This window comes from Bos taurus, chromosome X (genome assembly GCF_002263795.3).
Source record: "Bos taurus isolate L1 Dominette 01449 registration number 42190680 breed Hereford chromosome X, ARS-UCD2.0, whole genome shotgun sequence".
Classification (NCBI taxonomy): Eukaryota; Metazoa; Chordata; class Mammalia; order Artiodactyla; family Bovidae; genus Bos; species Bos taurus.
The window spans coordinates 126,076,698-126,095,935 of NC_037357.1; the positions used below are offsets into that span (position 1 = coordinate 126,076,698).

The 19,238-nt window shown below is 47.5% G+C and overlaps 1 protein-coding gene across 2 annotated transcripts in view; it reads right to left on the reverse strand.

Moving 5' to 3' along the window:
* The window catches only part of NHS (NHS actin remodeling regulator), a 345,329-nt gene extending 326,506 nt beyond the window's left edge, over window positions 1–18,823 (reverse strand). Inside the window, exon 1 of one of the 2 annotated variants that reach the window (XM_005228397.5) lies at window positions 17,725–18,823. In XM_005228397.5, coding sequence (XP_005228454.1) covers window positions 17,725–18,271 — 547 coding nt within the window. In that variant the 5' untranslated portion in view covers window positions 18,272–18,823. The remainder of the gene's footprint in view (window positions 1–17,724) is intronic. The other variant, NM_001205728.1, reaches the window with a different exon arrangement.
* Between the last annotated feature and the right edge of the window lie 415 nt (window positions 18,824–19,238).

Consider the following 19,238-nt stretch of genomic DNA (forward strand, 5'->3'; position numbering starts at 1 on the left):
TTAAGAGTTTGCTTGAAGTGAAGTTAAGTGAAAGTTGCTCAGTCATGTCCAACTCTTTGTGACCCCACGGACTGTATAGTTCATGGAATTCTCCAGGCCAGAATACTGGAGTGGGTAGCCATTCCCTTCTCCAGGGGATCTTCCCAACCCAGGGATTGAACCCAGGTCCCCGCATTGCAGACAGATTCTTTACCAGCTGAGCCACAAAGGAAGCACCATCCCCCCATTTGCTTGAAGGCTTTTCAACCCCCAGAAGCCACAAAGTTCCGTCTAGTCCAGGTTGCCACCTTGTAGGTCAGAAATCCAAGATCCTGAAAGCAGAGCCATAAGAATAAACCCTGTTAGGGGGACAGACAGGCTTTCCCCTCTTTGTCTCTTGCCCTTCTGAGAAAATGTTCTGCTTTGCCTAAATTCTGCATAAAATCTTGATGGTCCAGGTAACTCCCACCAGCTCTAAAGCTAATCCCTTCAAGGGATTAGAGGACTCAGGACTCTTCTTCCTCCAGTCCCTCCCCAAGGAAAGGAAGCAATCTGAAAACCCACAAGAATCCTCCTCCTCACAAACGAAGAGCTGAAACAGCACCAATAAAGATTCCAACATCAAACTCTGATGACACAGATTTTGCCAATAACTTGAAACCTAGCTTTGTGAAGAGGCCTCATCTGAGAATCAAAATGCCCTATAGCTGTGCTTTAATAGAAAGAGAGGCAGAAAAACAGGTCCTTTGAAGCAAATCACATTTCCTTCATTTTAGACACCAAACTTGGCCATTAAGGATCAGTCATCATCTTGACACTCTAGAAAAACAGAACGAGACTTTTGCTTAGTCCAGAAGCCAAGATACAGAAAGGAATAAAAACAGCTTCTGTCACAGTCACTGTCACAGCCTTGAAATATCTTACCAGGGAAGAGTTTTGTACAACTACCAGGCAGGGAGTTTTCACCCAAAAGAAATGTGTAGGCACATTCACCAAAAGATAGGAAACAGAATGTTCATAGCAGTATTATTCAGAATAGCTCAAAAAGGAAGTTATCCAAATGCCCATCAATAATAGAATGAACAAATAAACTATGGTACAGAGGAATACTATATAGCAATGTAAATAAATGAACTACACCTACGTGAAACATAAATAAAATTTTGACCAAAAAAAAAAAATCCATGTATCAAAAAGCACATACGGGATGATTCCACAACATTAGAAGTCAAGATAATGGCCACCTGGGGAGGTGTGACAGGAAAGGAAGTTTCAGGATTTCCAGAGGGCTGTGAATGCCGTTTCTCATTCCAGGTTCTAGTTAAAGAGGTGTGTCCAATGTGTAAAAATTCACTGAGCTGCAAACTTATAACTTGGGCATGTTGCTTTATAAGTAGCTCTTAAAAGTGTTACAAATATATGTATATCATTTTTATATGTGGGGAGAGAAAGAGAATGAATGAATGAATATGAATGCATTCTTTCCGTTCCAGGTAGCAACATTTCTCTAGAAACTACAATTCTGTTAACAAGTTTTCATTTCCATTTGCTTATTGGAGGAAAGCTGTTACCCTGCTCTGGTCCCACACAGAAGCTCTTTATCTCTCTCAGGAAAAAAAAAAAAAAAAGACTATACAGTTTAAAGTCTCTTTTATTTCATGAAATGATGCCAAATACTTTGGAGTACTTTTGTCATCTGTTCATTTTCAGGAAAACCAGACCTTTTTTCTCCCTGTGCTGTACCTCTATGTCAGTCAGGGTCAGTTAACTGCTGTAACAAATGTCCCCTAAATCTCACAAGAAGAGTTCACTTCCCCTTCATGTGAAAGCCAATCAGGTGGTGGCAGACAGCCTTCTATGCGGTAACTCTGGGACCCAGGGCTCCTTCTGTCTGACGACTCTACCACCCCTGAGGGCCTTGGAGTCTTCTGCTAAATCCTCTGCATGCAGCCAGCACAGTGGGGAAGAAATAAACTTCAGAGGGCTATGCAGGAGCTTTTATAAGCCCATCCCAGAGTAGAGTAATTACCCCTTCCACCTTCCACTGGACAGAACTCAGTCACATGGTCCCACTTAACTGAAAGGGGAGCTGGGAAATGCAGTAGAGCTGTGTTGCCCGGGGGGAAAGGGAAAGAGCTGGTGAGCACCCTAGGAATTCTCTGTCACAGTCTGCTCAGATCGGTCCTCTTCTTTCTTCTGCTAGATGTTCCACGCCTGGTGTGTGACTGCAGGGAGCAGAACACAAAGCCCTGGGCGAGTCATTACAGGACACGATACAGACCGGCCCAGAAAATGAGGGCTTGGGTGTCCACACTCAGCGTCACTTCCACAATGGCACACGTCCTCAGCCAGGCCATCAGTGGAAGGCCACTCATTTTCACTATGCATCCAGCTGGCCAGAATATTTATGCTGGTTGAGGAGCCATAGAGGCTGAGTTTTACCCATTGTTCCATCTATTTCCTTTACCCAAGCCCCCTGATAATGATAAAACAACAACAAAAACAGTAGCACTGATGGTACCCAGGTATTCCTTAGCCTTACTATGTATTCTGTGTATACGGCACATGCTGCCGGAACTGTTCATGGACGGATGTACTCAATCTTTACTCAACAAGATTGTTGTGAAGATTCTCTGTGGTTAGTCCTAAAAGTATTCCCATTTCACAGATGAGGAAACTAAGACCAAAAAGACTACAAATTTGCCCAAAGTCGCACAGCTGGCAAGTGTCAGAACTGAGAGAATCAGAGGCCAACATGGCCTTTTATGAGAAAGGCAGCTGGGGTCAGGAATGCAGCCTGTGATCAGGACAAAAATCCCAACCTTCCGAGTATAAACCCTGAACTCAAGCTTCCTCAAGAGGGATTGACCCAACCAAGGTGAACAGGTCACAGAAAGGAGTACAGAGCAATATAGAAAGAAAACCAAGTCCATCCTGAGAAGTCAAGGAGGGTTTTGGTGTTTTTTTTTTTTTTAATTTTCCTTCTCATTCAATGTGCTAAGTTACTTCAGTAGTGTCCAACTCTGTGACCCCGTGAACTGTAGCCCCCCAGGCTCCTCTGTCCAGGCATGCCTGGTTCTCCACGCATGAATACTGGAGTGGGCTGCCATTTCCTTCTCACTCAATAGCTGTTTAAAAACTCAGAACTGACAAATCCATCAAGAAAACCCAAAAGGGCTTCAAAAATTTACCCTGACCAGCCAACACTCTTTTATAGCCTACACCATTCACTGTCTTTACTCAAATGTGTTTGGAAGTGAATCTCATTTCTCACTATCAACTCTCACCCTATCATGAGGCTGAGATTTGCTGGGTTTAGGCTATGGGGAAAGGGTTAAAATAAAGCCACACAAGCAGCAACCTTATGCAACATATGTTCCTTCATGCAATTGGATTAGTTTTAATTAGTGAAGGCTCAAACTTTGCCAGCTGAGCCCTAGTGACATCTGATACATGAGGAGGGTTCCAAAATCTCTTCTCTCACACTGAAGGCATTTAACCCAAGTGAAACTCTCCACAAACTTTCCATGACATCCTTCCCAGTGTCTTTCCTCAGTTTGCCCACTCTCCCCCAACACTGCCCCAAACTTTGAAGCATCCTTATCTCCTGTTTACAAGGCAAAAAGCCCTATGGCTGTCACATGGAGAAGGATTTCTGTGGTATTTATTCATGCTGCACTCCCCACACCACACACAAAGTTCATCTCCAGAATCAAAGTCTTGAGAAACATGCGCCATCTTGCAAATGGAAGAACTTCAGGGGTGAGGAGGGGGCTGGCTGAGGCAGCTGAACTCTGATGTGAAATTCAAATGGAAAACACAGCTATACTCGCATTATTAAAATACAGATCCAGGCTAAAGGAATGGAGTCCAGATGCACACTGGAGAGAAACATAAATATTGATATTATATTCTAATGAGCATTATGTCTCACTGGCTGTCATCCTTCCCCCTAGCTCCTAGTTCTTTCCTCCCTCAGATGTCTAGTAGCGAAAATCAAGAGTAGCTGAACTCCAGAGTACAGCTCCTTTTCACACACATCTAAATGCACTTCAATGTAATAATAATAAATCATCTTTTAAACAACTTTCTTCATCCTCCAGCCAGGCTTCAAGCATCAGCTGAAAACAGTTGCAAATCAGCATTCTCTGCTACTTAAAAATTTGCCTAAAAGTAACAAGTTCTTTTTTTTCCATCTCTTTTTAAATGCTACTTTAGCTCTATCTTGGAAAATTCCTACTTCTAAGTTACCCCTGGGGCCTCTGAGGCCAGATTCTTAGCCTTGTGTCAAATGGAACTCTCCCTAACGCCTGCCACCAAGACATCGTAAAGAGCCAGCACCCTCAGAATGAAGTGAGGAAACTCCACTATTTTCAATCTGTGTTAGAAATCTTTTTTTGGCGTTCAATCTTGTTTCTTAATTGGGGTACAACTGCCATACATTATATTAGTTTCAGGTATGCAACATAATGGTTCAATATTTGCACATATTGTGAAGTGATTGCTCCGATAATCCTAGCTAACATCCACCACACCTTACATAATTACAATTTTTTTCCTAGTGATGAGAACTTTTAAGATTTACTGTCTTAGCAACTTTCAGATATACATCGCTATTGATCATATTCATCATGCTCTGCATGGCATCCTTGGCACTTACTTAGCTTAGAACTGGAAGTTTGCTCCTTTGCTCCTATACATGGAATCCCCAGTTCTTAGCAGGATTCTACTGGATACTCCACAAGTTTCTGTGGAATCATTATCTTCCATGGCCGTATTCACACAACAGCCCTGGCAGGGGCTGAGGTAAGAGCACCAGAGTTAACATGCTGCTTTCTTACGTTAAAGGAGTACTTACTCTATCTGAAGTGAGGGAGCAGTTTCTATCTTAACCAGAGTGTGGGTTACACAGTGGGTCCATTTATAAAAACTCACCAAGCTACACATTTGAGGGCTGAACATTTCTCTGGATGGAAATTGTACACTGACTTTTTAAAGAAGACTATCCATTAGGATGCCTTTTCCATTTTTCCGAGACAGCAAAATAAGATTCACCAAGACTCCAGAAGTGCCTGCCTCAACATTCAGAAATGGCTTTGCAAACAAAACGCATTAGACACGTGAGATTTTGCTTTTGCTCCTCCTAAAAGGAGCAAGGCACACTGTAGTCTGGTTTCTTTTGGAGCAAGTCTGGCAGAGTAAGAGGCGAGGGGGGCTTTCCTCTCATTTTCAGTTTTAGGCCCATCTGTATAAGCTGAGTTGCCTAGCCCTGAACATGAAACAAAAGATGCCAACAGCTCTAAGTTGGATCCAGCTGCTTCTGGTTACTTCCACCAAACCACTACTGCTTCTCACCAGGATGGCCTCCAACTTGGACTGTCTATTTCTACCTCTGCCTCTCTCAACAGTCTCTTCATGGCCCAGTAGCCAAAGTGATGCTTTTAAACTCTAAGTCAATTATGTTACCGCTAGGCTCGAAACCCTCCAGCGAGTCCCCATTTCACTCAGTGCAAAAGGCAAAGTCCTCACTCACAACGGCCTACTTGACAGTGCCGAGCCGCCTTCCAGCCCCCTCCCTGGCCTCCTCTCCTGCCACTCTCCTCCCTGCTCGCTCGACCACATGGGCTGTCCCTCCATCACACAGGGCATGCCGTCACCTCAGCGCCATGGCAGGAGCTCTGGTTTCCTCTGCTGAAATGCTTCCTCTCCACTCACGAACTCATTAATTCCCTCACATGTCCCCAGTCTTCACTTAAATGCTGTTTCCTCAATGAGGCTCACCTGACCACCCCATCGAAAACAGCAACCTCATTCCAATCCTACAGATGGCCCTCATGCTGTGCTAGTAGCTTTTCTGCCGGTACCACTGATCACCTACTAACATGCTTTGAAATCTCCTTAGAAGTGTCAGGTTTGCTGTTTATGGATTGTCTCTCTCCTCTGTAAACACCTTGTAACTTCTTGTTCACTGATGAAACCCCTAAAAGGGTGTCTGGCATATAATAAATGAGTGAATCTGGATGATAAGGTCACTGGTCAATTTTTTTTTATTCCGATACTTCTCTGCATGACAAAAAGAAGCCACAAAGGACACAGAAATCTTCAGAGCCATCTGAACGCGAAGAGGGACAGAGCATTGCTTGGTCAGCTGTCTCCTTCTCCCTGAGCCAGCAATTCAAAGATTCAGGCACACGTTTATACTTACTTGAAAAAAATGAACACGGGCCTCCCACTCTGCATGATCCAATTATAGTTCCAATAAAATAACAGCCGATAATTACCAGGGGCTCACAGGGACAGCTCTAAGTGCCTGAACATCTGACTCCCCGGTCCTGTCAACAACTGGATGCAGCAGGCACTGGGTTTATCTCCATCCCATAATAGATGAAGAGCGAGGACCCAGGATTTGAACCACATGATCAGACTTCAGCATCCGTTTTCTTAACCACATGTCCGCTTCCTCTCAACAATGAGATAAACCAGATACCTGACAACCTTGCTCAAACTAAGCCCAAGTACACTCCGAACGTCATGAATTCCAAACCTTTCTTGAAGGTACAGAGCACAGGGACATAACGTTCTCACCAGGTATCCTCCAAGAAAGGCAGGGACGAGCACTTGAATTCTCTGCTTTTTGACAAACCAGGCACTTTGGAGGCAGAGAGATGGACTCTAGGACCCAGAGAGTCCTCTTGCTGTCCAACTTTATAGTCATTCGATGGCTGCAACACCAAAGCAGATTCCCCCAAATAAACTCTTTATGCATTATACACAAGAACATTTAAATAGCCCCTCTGATGGCTGTAAGTGAGTCCAGTTTGAGCCAGACTAACCTCATTTCCCTTTTGAGTAGGGTTATTAGACTGGGAGATCAAAGGAATGCTACAGACATATGGTATCTTGATTTCAGCAAACCATTTGACAATCACTCATGATGATAGATCTTGTGGGCAACGTGGAGAAATGTGGTTTGAATGGGAAGGTGGGGGGAGCATTCAGGGCTGCTGCAACAATGGTACCCAAGAAACAGTGATTAACAGACGTCAACTTGGAGGGATGCTGTTAGTACTGCCTGCCAGTGGGCTCTGGCCTTGAGTCCATCTGAACATTAATTTTATCAAAGATGTGGGTGATGGGCTAGAATCATGTTTATGATGTCTGCAGAGAGCAGACTGCTGTGGGCAGTAGCTGACACATTGAATCAAGATTTTAAACCATCAGCACTGATTGGAAATGAAAGAGCAAAGCAAGCAAGATTCAATTTAACAGAGACAATGGGGGAGTCTTGTGAAATTTAAGTTCAAAAATACCAACTACACAAATGGAACAGAGGAAGCCACGGGTAAAAGAACTGCCACCATAAAGGATAGGGGTTTGTTGGGCATAAGAGCAATCATGCACCAGCAGTGTCCTGCAAATGGTAAAAGCAACAAGGGCCACCTTAGTCCTAGGGGTATATCAGACAGAGAAAGGAACAGGTACACTCCTGCTCTCCACCTGTGGCAGGGGGCAACCAGAGTAGAGGGGACAGGAAACTTGGCATCAAGAGTCCTGGTTGAAGGAACTAAAGTTGTTTCACCTGGGATGAAGAAAACTTAGAAGTGACAATAATAGTCACCTCTAGACACTTAATGATGTCCTAGAAAAGAGATGATAAGCAGATTCCATATGGCTCCAGACAACAGATCAGGACTAAAAGGCAGGCACTGCCAAAAGACAGATTTAGTCTCAGTGTAGGTAATGACTGCTTTAGAGTGGTAACTCTCCAGTAACAAAGTTGGGATGTGGGTGGCCTTTCCTAAGAATCTTGGAGGGCACAGAAAGTCAATGGGCTTCCACTTGGGACATCTTTAAAAAGAGTCCCACCTTGGGTGGGCAGTTGGATGTGATGAATGCTAAGGTCTTTCCCAACTCTAAGATCCCAAGACTCTCCAACTCTTGTTAACTTCATTTTATTCTTGGTTAACTTTGAGAGTCCCTTGGACTGCAAGGAGATCAACTCAGTCCATCCTAAAGGAAATCAACCCTGAATATTCATTGGAAGGAATGATGCTGAAGCTGATGCTCCAGTACTTTGGCCACCTGATGCAAAGAGCCGACTCATCGGAAAAGTCCCTGATGCTTGGAAAGATTGAGGGCAGGAGGAGAAGGGGACAACACAGGATGAGATGGTTGGATTGCATCACTGACTCGATGAACATGAGTTTGAGCAAGCTCCAGGAGTTGGTGATGGACAGGGAAGGCTGGCGTGCTGCAGTCCATGGGGTCACAAAAAGTCAGACACAACTGAGCAACTGAATGACAACAGTTTTGAAGGACTTAGATGTTTCATAATTAAGTGATTTTTCATCATATGGATGATCAGGTCCTCAGAAGCTCTATTTCAGTACACTCAAACCTTCTCATGTTCTCACGCCTGTCTTAGTCATTTACAAAGATGAGCTAGACAGGGTCTCTGCCCTCTGTGGGCTTACAGTCTGCTTAGGAGGGTTCGCCAAAACCTTATTTCAACAAATTTAGACCTTAGAATGGGAGCTTTACATTTAGAAACAATTCTTACCTCATTATCTTCTGTTTTAACTTGTTATCAAGATGTGATTCATGAGGAATTCTTGAAGCGAAAAGAACTTTCAGGAAGTTTTGTGACTGAGGGTTTGTTCTGGGGATACTCTTCCCATGATTGTTTTTAAGTGTCTCACAAAATCTTGTGGTTCACGGTTTTTATTAGAGTAAAAATAAATTCAACTGAACTATCGGAACAAAATTCCAACTACGTTTAAAATTGTCTTTGTTCTAAAATTTCAAAATATTGGGAATTCCCCGGTGGTCTAGTGGTTACGACTCAGCACTTCCACTGCCATGGGCCTGGGTTCAATCCCTGGTCAGAAAACTAAGATCCTGAAACCCACAAGAGTGGCACAAAAAAAAAAAAAAAAACCAAAATCAGCGGATCTTTAAGATGTTTGGGCTAACATGGGACAAAAGGAAAGATGTCATGTATAATTGGAACTTAGAGGTGATGACCATTATAGACAAGAAGCCCTGAGACTGAAGATGTGTCTGAGTGCTTCTGTGGAATTTACACTTTCCTGATGGCATTGTGTAGAAAACACTTCCACAAACACAAAGAGAGAAATCTTTACTGTTACCCTCTTAGAAATATCAGCCCAACAGAATCACAATTATTTCCTAGGTAAAATAGTTAGGTAGTTTTGATTTAAAAGCCCAATTCAGTACAAGAAAAGTCTAAAAAGAAATGTGTTGCTGTTACTGGTTATGAGAAAGTTATACCCATGGATTATTAACCTTTGAAAGATTGCTTTCTTCTCAGTTGCTCCATGAGAGGTTTTAAAGCAGCTTTCAGTAGAGCTGTTCGGATTCCATAATGTCTCAGAAAAACTTGCTGAGTAGAGCCAGGAGGAAAAGACACCTAACCACAGTGCGGAAAACATCCCTCCCCACCCCCCACCAAACAAAAAAAAAAACAAAAAAAAACCACATTAACCAGACTGTAAAGGGGTTTTGTGAGTGGTAGAATGAACAGAATGGGAAGGAAAGGGATCATCCTTCCAAAAGCAGGCTGAACCCATGATGAGCGTTGCCATACCAAACCCAAATGAACGATTCACCCCAAGTGTTACTTCTTAGACTACTTCTGGCTTTAGCAGTTTGGGGCTCAGCTGTGGCTGAGATTATGTATTCCAAATAGGTAGCATGGATCTCTTGGGGCCATCACTGGCCAAATTCCACAGGAAGACAAATGGTACTCTCAAAGGCTGGCTGACAGAACACTGAGGAAATGATGGAGTATGTCTTCATCATTGTAGGCCTGAGTTTGCTTTGTGCCCCTTCTCACCTTCGAAGCACTGAAGACCTCCTCCCACCCCAATAAGAGGTTCAAACTGTAAGCCCACTTAAGGGTGGTAAGTTATATCCAGACCCACCACTGAGCGTCTGGAAGGGTGTGCCCATGTGGCAAATGTAATAATCCTCAGGAAAGAAGTTTAGGGAAAAAGAAAGAGAAGCGTGACCTCTACCACACTCTCGGTCCCACGTCTTCACCTTCATAGTTCAAAGATTACACAGACAGCTCTGGCATGGGCTCTCCCAGACCTTATGAGCACAAGTGCAAGCTCAAAGGCAAGAAGGTTTTATGGGAGTTGACCCCAGGGAGCACCCATAGGTAAGAGATGGGGAAAAGAAGGCAGAGAATACACAGTGTGTCTGAAGACACGTCACCACGGTGAGCAACTACAGCTCAGTCCTCTGGTGAACTCTGAGAGATGGTACAGAACATGCCTTGGAGCTCTCTCATCCAAGGGGCAAGGAAGCAGGGCCATGGTCCCCCAATGTCCTATCCATAACTGGTTGAGTACTGCTTCAGGGGCATTAACTCACTGGCACTTCTGGATTGCCCTCTGCATAGGGCCTAGCATGGTCCATCAGGCAGGAAAAAAAAAAAAGAAGCCCCAGGCAGGAAAAAAAAAAAAAAAGGCACAGTCACAGGAGTTAGCAGTAAGCAGCCTTCAGACTCGGAGAAGGCAATGGCAACCCACTCCAGTACTCTTGTCTGGAAAATCCCACAAATGGATGAGCCTGGTAGGCTGCAGTCCATGGAGTCGCAAAGTGTCGGACATGACTGAGCGACTTCACTTTCACTTTTCACTTTCATGCATTGGAGAAGGAAATGGCAACCCACTCCAGTATTCTTGCCTGGAGAATCCCAGGGACAGAGGAGCCTAGTGGGCTGCCGTCTATGGGGTCACACAGAGTCGGACACGACTGAAGTGACTTAGCAGCAGCAGCAGCCTTCAGAATGAGAGGTGAGAGCTGAAGGAATCTAGCAGAGCACCCACACAGTCTGCTGTCCAGAAGGAGAAAAGCTAAGATAAAGGTTAGCACACAGTTCTAGAAAATTCGCAGGTGGAAGGCAGCAAGCAAGGGATCAGGTTCCACTGTACCGAGAAGATGACAACTCCACAGATTAGCAAAGAAAGCACAGAAATGAGCCAGTGAAATGTTACAAAGAGAAAAGCAATATACACATTGGCCTGAAGAACAAGAAAGCCTGGCGACTTAGGGAACAGCCAGTAGAGCTCAGTGTGACTGGACTGGGGTGGAAGGTGAGGAAGGCAGGGAGAGACATGACAAGTGGACAGAAGCATATTGATTGAAACATTGGAACTGCTCTAGATTTGTGCAGCCACTCATAGGAGAAAAGTCTAATGTTTGCAAATATAGTTTGTGCACTCAGACCTGGACCCTAATTCTAGGCTCCAGCACTTTCCAGCTGTTACTACCCAGAGTAAGTTGTTAACTCTCAGTAAAGTAGGAAAATAACAGGACAATAACTCTCATAGAGTCATTGTGAAGACTCAATACGATGATTCATACAATGATCTTAGCACAGGGCTTGACATAGAGCAGAACTCAATGAATGTTAACCAGAAAAATAAAATCAATCCACTCATTAGATAACAAACATGTCACTGCAGTAAAATGGGGAAATGATGGTCTTTTCAGTATGTGGCAACGGATTAATCCACAGGGAAAAAGGCATCTTGCCCCTTCTTCCCACCATGTGTAAATATCAATTCCATGTGAATCATGGATCTAAATGACAAAGTCCACACAAAAAAACTTCTAGAACATAGAAGAATATCTTCATGACCCTGGGCTTAGTGAAGAATTTAAAAACAAATAAAACCGAGCACAAAGAACACTCACCATAAAGAAAAGGATCCATAAAGTGGATTACATAAAAACAAGAACTTCTGCTCACCAAGAGGCAACACTAAGAGAGTGAGAAGGTACATGACAGAGGCAGGGTAACTGCAACATCTACAGCTCACAAAGAACTTACACCCACAACGCACAACAACTCCTACAAGAGAAGGAAAAACACGCAAAGAACCTTATTGCAAAATGAAGAACAAATGAGGAAAGGAGAACATTCAAGTGGTCAAAAAATATATGAAAATGTTTTCAATCTCATAAGCTGTCAGTGAAGTGCAAATTAAAACCAAAATGAGACTTTTATTAGCTACCCACAGAGTAGCTACAATTAAAAAGACCATACCAGTGTTGGTAAGGACATGGAGCAACTAGAACTTCCATATACTTCTGGGAGTATAAATTGGTACCACCAGTTTAGAAAACTGTTAGGCAGTAGCTACTAAAGCCAAACATATATATCCCCTTTGATCTAGCAATTCCACTTTTAGACATATTCCAAACAATTGTGTACATATATGTGTGTGTGTATGTATATATATATATATATACATACACACAATATTCCAAACATAAGCCCACCAGAAAGCACATAGAAAAACATCTGTGGTGATAGCCCTACCCTGGAAATAACCCAAATATTCATCATTAGAACAGACCAACAAATGGTGGTATATGCACACGATGGAATTTTATTCAGCAACGAGAAGGAACAATCTACTGTATATACAACAACATGGAAGACTCTTACAAATATAATATTGGGTGAGGAACACTAGACACTTAAAGGTATATATACTATGTGATTCCACTTACACGAAGTTCAAAAGCAGGAAAACCTAATTGATGGAAGAGGTCTGCCCTTGAGGAAGAGGGTAGTGACGGATAAAATGGGCCTTGGGAGGGTGGTTCAAGATACAGCAATGTTTTCTTCCTTGATCTTGGTGATGGTTATGTGAGATGCTCACTTTGTGAAAGTTAACCAAGCTATACATTTATGGTCTGTGCCCTTTTCTGTTGATTTTCCCGATGGCTCAGCGGTAAAGAATTTGCTTGCAAAGCAGGAGCCACAGGAGATGTGGGTTTGATCCCTGGGTCGGGAGGATCCTCTGGGGGAGGGCATGGCAACACATTCCAGTATTCTTCCCTGGAGAATCCCATGGATAGAGAAGCCTGGTGGGCTACAGTCCACAGGGTCACAAAGAGTTGGACACAACTGAGTGACTTAGCATGAATTTTCAGCTTCAATATAAAAAGTACTTCAAGACTCAGAAACTAAATACAATCACTGCTACTGCTAAGTCACTTCAGTCGTGTCCAACTCTGTGCAACCCCATAGACGGCAGCCCAACAGGCTACCCCGTCCCTGGGATTCTCCAGGCAAGAACACTGGAGTGGGTTGCCATTTTCTCCAATGCAGGAAAGTGAAAAGTGAAAGTGAAGTCGCTCAGTCGTGTCCAACCCTCAGCGACCCCATGGACTGCAGCCTTCCAGGCTCCTCCATCCATGGGATTTTCCAGGCAAGAGTACTGGAGTGGGGTGCCGTTGCCTTCTCCAAAATACAATCAACAGCAACCCAAAAGCCAATGTCATTCAAATGTCTCAGGATGAACAGTTTGGGGTTGAGCCCCATGAAATAATTCCAAAATCTCCAGTTTTAGTGACCAAAAAACTGGACTGAGTCCATGTTTATGACCGTAAGTCTCAGAAGGCTCTCCATACAGCCAGGGAACCCCTCCATACTTCTTTCCTGCATCCACATTCCCTTCCTGAGACAGCACTAATGCCTTGTCTTCTCTCCTCACATTACCAACACCCTCTCAACTGATGATCTCTCCGAGAAAGTCAGAGAAAAGAGACGGAATTGGGTAAGAACACCCCATCCCACTGCTACCAGTTCACCAGTCCACCTGTCCCTTTGCCCATATCTGTCATCTTCTCTCCAGTTCCTATGGGCGACGGTGCTCTGATCCCTTTCCCTCTCAGCCTCTCAAGGACTTCCATAATTGTCCAGTTCTTTCTCCAGCATCATCAATTCTTCCCTCTACATGGAATCTAAACATGCCTCAATATCAACACCTTTTATGAAAATCTCCCTGGGCCCTGCATTCCCCTCCAGCCACGGCTCCATTCCTCCCCTACCTTCAGAGCAACACTCCTTACAAGAGCTGTCTGTGCTTGCTCTCTCCTCTTCCACTTCTCCTGTTCTCTTCACCCCTCTTATGTGGCCTTCCTCTGTACCCCTCCATTGAAATGGCACTTAGCAAGGCCACTCATTGCTAACAAGGTACCAGACTCAATGGTCTTACATCAGCACTCGTCTTCCTCTCAGAAGCATTTGACCAAAATGATTCCCCTTCCATTCCTGAGACACCTCCTCGTGACTTCCATCACACCACTCTCCTGATTTTCCTTCTAGCTTGCTCACTGCTCTTTCTTCTCTACTAAACTTTTGAAGTTGGACTGCCCTAGGATAAGTCTTGGCCCCCTTTTCTTTACTCTCTACCTGGTCCTGAGCTCCAGGGTTTCACATATCATCTCTGCCCTTACATCTTGCATCTGCATCTCCAGCCTGGACCTCTCTCTTGAGTTCTGAATTCACACACCTAATTGTCTTAGACACAAGCATCTCATGTTAACATAACACAAACAGAAAAGTATCAGTTCCATTCCCTCCTACCCCAACTATAAAAGATCTACTCTTCCACAGACCTTACCCGTTTTTGGAAATGGACCTTCTATAAGCTATTTAAGGAAAAAAAAACCCACTAGGAGTCATCCATAATAATTATTATTATTTTCTGCTCTTATGCCCTGTAACCAATCCAATTGGTAAGTCCTGTCAATTCTATTTGCAAAATGAATTTACAATCTGAGCCTTTCTCATTGTCTACTGAGTCCCAGCCATGGTCACCACTTGCACCGTCTAACTGGTTTACCAGCCTCCAGACTTGCCTCCAGAGTGACTTTGCTGAAGTGTGTGTCAGATGATGTCACCCCTGCAAAAACCACCCCAGCTTGTCTCAGGGCAACAGGAAGAAGCTATCCAAGGATGAAGCAGCATGGAGAATGGTGATATGGGTGGAAAGGCTACACAGGGGTATGGAGGCACCCAGACACATTCAAGGGGGGAGAAAAGGGAAGTCCGATCACTTTTAGGCTTCCTCTTCCTTTGAAACTCCCTTAGGCTTTGAGCAATGCTGAAGGGAGATGCATAACATAGCAAATGCCATTGGTTCTCCACCCACAAACAGCCCCTTTCCCCTTCCCAGGTGACCCCTGCAGACATTCCCAAACACGACACAGACATTGTATTTTAAATATTTATTTACTTGGCTACACGAAGTCTAAGTTGCGGCATGCAGGATCTTCACATCTAAAAGGTCCCGCATGCCACACCACAGACTTTTGACACCTCTCTGCATGGCCCAGGAGCCTGCTGAGCCCACACCTGGGGTGGGTCTCAGAAGCCAGGGAGTTCAGGCTCCAAGTGTTCTCCATCAGTGAGTGCTGAAAGTTGATGGATAAATACTCCAGCCTCCTCATTTCTCAGCGGAACACTTTCAGGTGTGTGCTGGATTGAACCCCAGTTGCCCACTCCCCCACTCCCTCCCCGTGCTTCATGGGATCCCCTCTCAAAGAAACTCCTTGCACAGAAATCCTTGTCTCCACCTCTGCACACTGAGAAACCCAAATTAAGACACAATACTGTGCTTTTCCTCCCAAAGGTAATGCCTTTATGACATCAAACAGGAACAATGTCATCCTAAATTTATGTGGACAAGAGAAGAGAGAGGTATGGGTACAAAGCATGGAGATCACGTTTTAGAAAAACGTAAAAATAATAGGAGATTTTAAGCCTGTCCCTTTTATTATATGAGCCCCATCTTTATTCATGTATAAATACACATAAACAGAGTATGAAAGAAAGTGAAAAGTGAAAGTAGTCAGTCGTGTCTGACTCTTCGTGACCCTATGGACTGTAGCCCACCTGGCTCCTCTGTCCATGGAATTCTACAAGCAAGAATACTGGAGTGGGTTGCCATCCCCTTCTCCAGGGGATCTTCCCGACCCAGGGACTGAACCCGGGTCTCCCGCATTGTGGGCAAATTCTTTACCAGCTAGGCCACCAGGGAACCGCCTAAACAGAGTATATGTTCATCATACGTTCATCACTTGTAAGCACACACCAAAAATCCCCTTTTCTTCATTAACCATTAGTCTGTACTCCAAACAGTGTAAAGGATTGTATACCCACCTCTGCCTCTAAAGAAAAAAGGGAGAAAACTCATTCTCTCCAGTGTTGAGTTTCATGTGTCACACACACACACACACACACACACACACACACACACACACACACACACACACGGGAAATGTATGCACCACTCAACAGTCTGCAAAACTTCCCTCCACTCCTTTTGAAGTGAAATCACCACTCCCCCGACCGCACTCCCTAGATATCAGCGCTGTTGAAAGTGAAGGGCCTGTCCCTGCTGTGTGGTTTGGGGTAAAAAAGGAGGTAGGATTAAAGCGCTCATTTCAAGTCCCAAAAGTAAAATACGACTTGGCCCACGGCAGTCCTAATTCTTTCCAGAACTCATCCCCGGAATTGCCCTTTAAACAACCAGTCATTAACCCAACTCCGGGTCTTTTATAGCTGCGAAAACCGATCGCGCACATCATTTATTCATTACGCTTATTATTATTGTTATTGCAGAAAGCAGCGAATTCCCGGGCCGGGGTTCAAAGGGGTTTTACTTTATTTTATTTTTGGGAAGGAAGGCAGTGCTCGAGCGGGAAGGGTTGGTTAGAAGGCTGGGCCAGGTTGCAGGGCAGAGGTGCCCGGAAGTCCCCGGGGAAGAATGCCGAGAGCGCCCCCGCCCCGCGCGCTCAGCGGCCACCGCGCACCGGCGCAGCTGCTGCAGCAACCGGGGAAGCTTCTTATGTAAGTCGGAGCCGCTGACATCACCTTCGCTGTGAGCGTCGCAGCCGCTGAACTAGGCGCCAAAGGACCCGCATGCTAGCCTAGGGCCCCCGCCCACCGTCCGCTCGGTTCTAAATGACTCCGACACCTCTTGATTTGGCCAACAGTGCGCCAGGGGACCCTCCTGAGCGCCAGAATTACATTTATTGGGAGCCCTGGGATGTCGCAAGAGTGAAGTTAACAGGCAGCAAAGGTGCTCAGGGGTCTTGCACACGCGAGTGAAATTGGATGATAGTACACGTTGGGGTGGGGGGTGGGAGGGGGGCGCAGAACACCTCCAAGATTCTTGGAGGGAAGATGGCATAGAGAGTCATTCAGTAGGAACCCTGTTGTGGTCAGGCCAGGAGAGATGCCCAAGGGTCTCCTCGACCTCCCCAGGGTCCAGGACACTTCTCCCTCCACGCCCCTCCCAGGCCACAAGGCTGGAGCAGAGCGCTTCGGAGTTCACTCTGGGAGGCGTGCGGCGCCACGCTATGGCGCACACAAGCACAGGGCACAGGTCCGGAGCTCGGTGCAGCCCCTGAGGTCACAAGAGGGCCCAAACTGCCACAGCGTAGCAGAAGCCCTAAAAGGCCACTTCTCGAGCCCCCCCCCCACCCCACCCCCGCCAAGCACGCACTGGGATGGGGGTGGGAGGACTACACAGGGCTCAGGACGGGCTGCTGGAAACCACAGAAGTAGCACCAACCCTCTGCCTCCCGAGGAGGGACAGAGAAATCGAGCCCCAGAAGTCAATGACAGACCCCTCTGCCTTCTCTGTCCCCATAAATGCTCCCTCTCAGTCCACCGCTGCCTTTGAGGTCAGAGACCGCCCCCTTTAACTTTCTCCCCTGGCGTCTGCATCCCTCACCCGAACTCTGGGAGGACTGGGGTGAGTTCAGGGGAGGGGAGGGATGGGGAAGCAAGAGTAAGGTGTAAACCGCAGCAGGCCCGGCGCCGCGGGGCTGGGATTGCGGAGACCGCGGAGGGCGCGAGGGCGCGGCGCCGGAGCGAGCGCTAGGCGGGCGGACCGCGCGGGTACTCACGCACTGCCTCCTGCTTGGGGTCCAGCGTGCCAAGCACGCGCTGCACGCCGCCGAGCTTGCCCTGCAGCGCCCAGACGCGACGGTGGGTGAGCTGGATGTCGCTCTCGAGCTCCTGGAAGAGACTGCACGCGTGCCGGGCCACGTCCGAGAGCTGCCGGAGGACGCGGGCCAGCGCCGCGTTGCTGACCGCGCACAGGTCGAGCATGAGCAACACCGCGGTGGCTGCCGCTGAGGACGCCTCGCCAGCCACGGACGCCGCCTCCAGGACCCCTGCCACGCTCTCCTCACCCGCCGCAGGCGCCTCTCCGTGCGGTGGCGGCGCCTGGTCGGTTGGCGCGGGAGGTGGCGGCCCGGGAGGCGCGGGGGGTGCGCGGGGAGGATCCTCTGGCCCCGGCGCCACGGCCTCGTCCCGTCGGCCGGGCAGCTGCAGGGGCGGCGGCGGCGGCGGTTCTGCGCTGCCTCCGATCGCGTCCTCCGCCAGGTCAGGCGCCGGGCGTCGCTGCCGGCACAGCCACTGCGGCTCCACGATCCGCTTGGCGAAAGGCATCCCGCGCAGCCGGGCCGCGACTTTCCGGTCTCCTCAAAGCGCCCCTGGCGAGCGGGGAAGCGGACGCGCCCACCTGGGTGGAGAGGCGGCTGGAGTCCGGCGAAGGTGCGTTCGGGCAGTCCAGATACGCAGGGGGCTCCTTGCTCACCTGGCTTCCTCCTCTTCCCCGCCCTCCCCCTAGCAAATCAGTCCAGCCGGCCCGTGCACCGTTCCCTGAGTAGGATGACAAGCACGGGGCGCAGAAATCCCGGGGCGCGCCTAGGCTCTCCTCACTTGCTTCCAACCCGGGTCGGCTGGCTCAGCTCCATCATTCCTGCGCTCGCCGCCGCCGCCGCCGCCGCCCCGGCCGCTACCGCCGCCACCGCCTATATAAATGGGCGTGTGTGTATGTGTGTGTGTGTGTGTGTGTATGTGTATGCGCGCGCGAGCACGCGCACGCGCGTGTGTCTGGGTGGGTGGGTGGGTGTGAGTGTGTGCGCGCGCCTCAGTTTGAAAGTACCCCGGCACAGGCCTCTCCCCGCGCGCCCGTCGGCCGCTCCGGGGAGCAATTGCGCCCGGGATCTCTCGCCCTCTCTGGGCGGGGAGGTGGTTTCGGAAAGGCGCTTTGAAAACCCGGAGAGAGGAATCTGCCTCCAGCCCAGGCGCAGGAGGCGGCGCGGGGGCGGCGGGGCGGACGCAGGGCAGGGGAGGGGAAGGGGGAGAGGCCGGGGCGAGGGGGCGCAGCGCCCTGTGCGGCCGCTGGGAGTCACTGGTGGCCTCACCTCTCCAGGCTTGTTCTGATGCAAAGATACTTCTTCGCCTCGGTGGGGTTAGGATTGAGACTGTCAGCGTGGTGGGGGCGGGGAGTCCTCAAGTTGGGGTTGGGGGTGTAAGGGCGGAAGGAGGGTGGGGTATTGGGGATGCAGCAGCTTTGACGTGTTGGAGCAAGTTGCTTCGCCAAATTCCAGCTCTGAGCACGTCCTTTGCG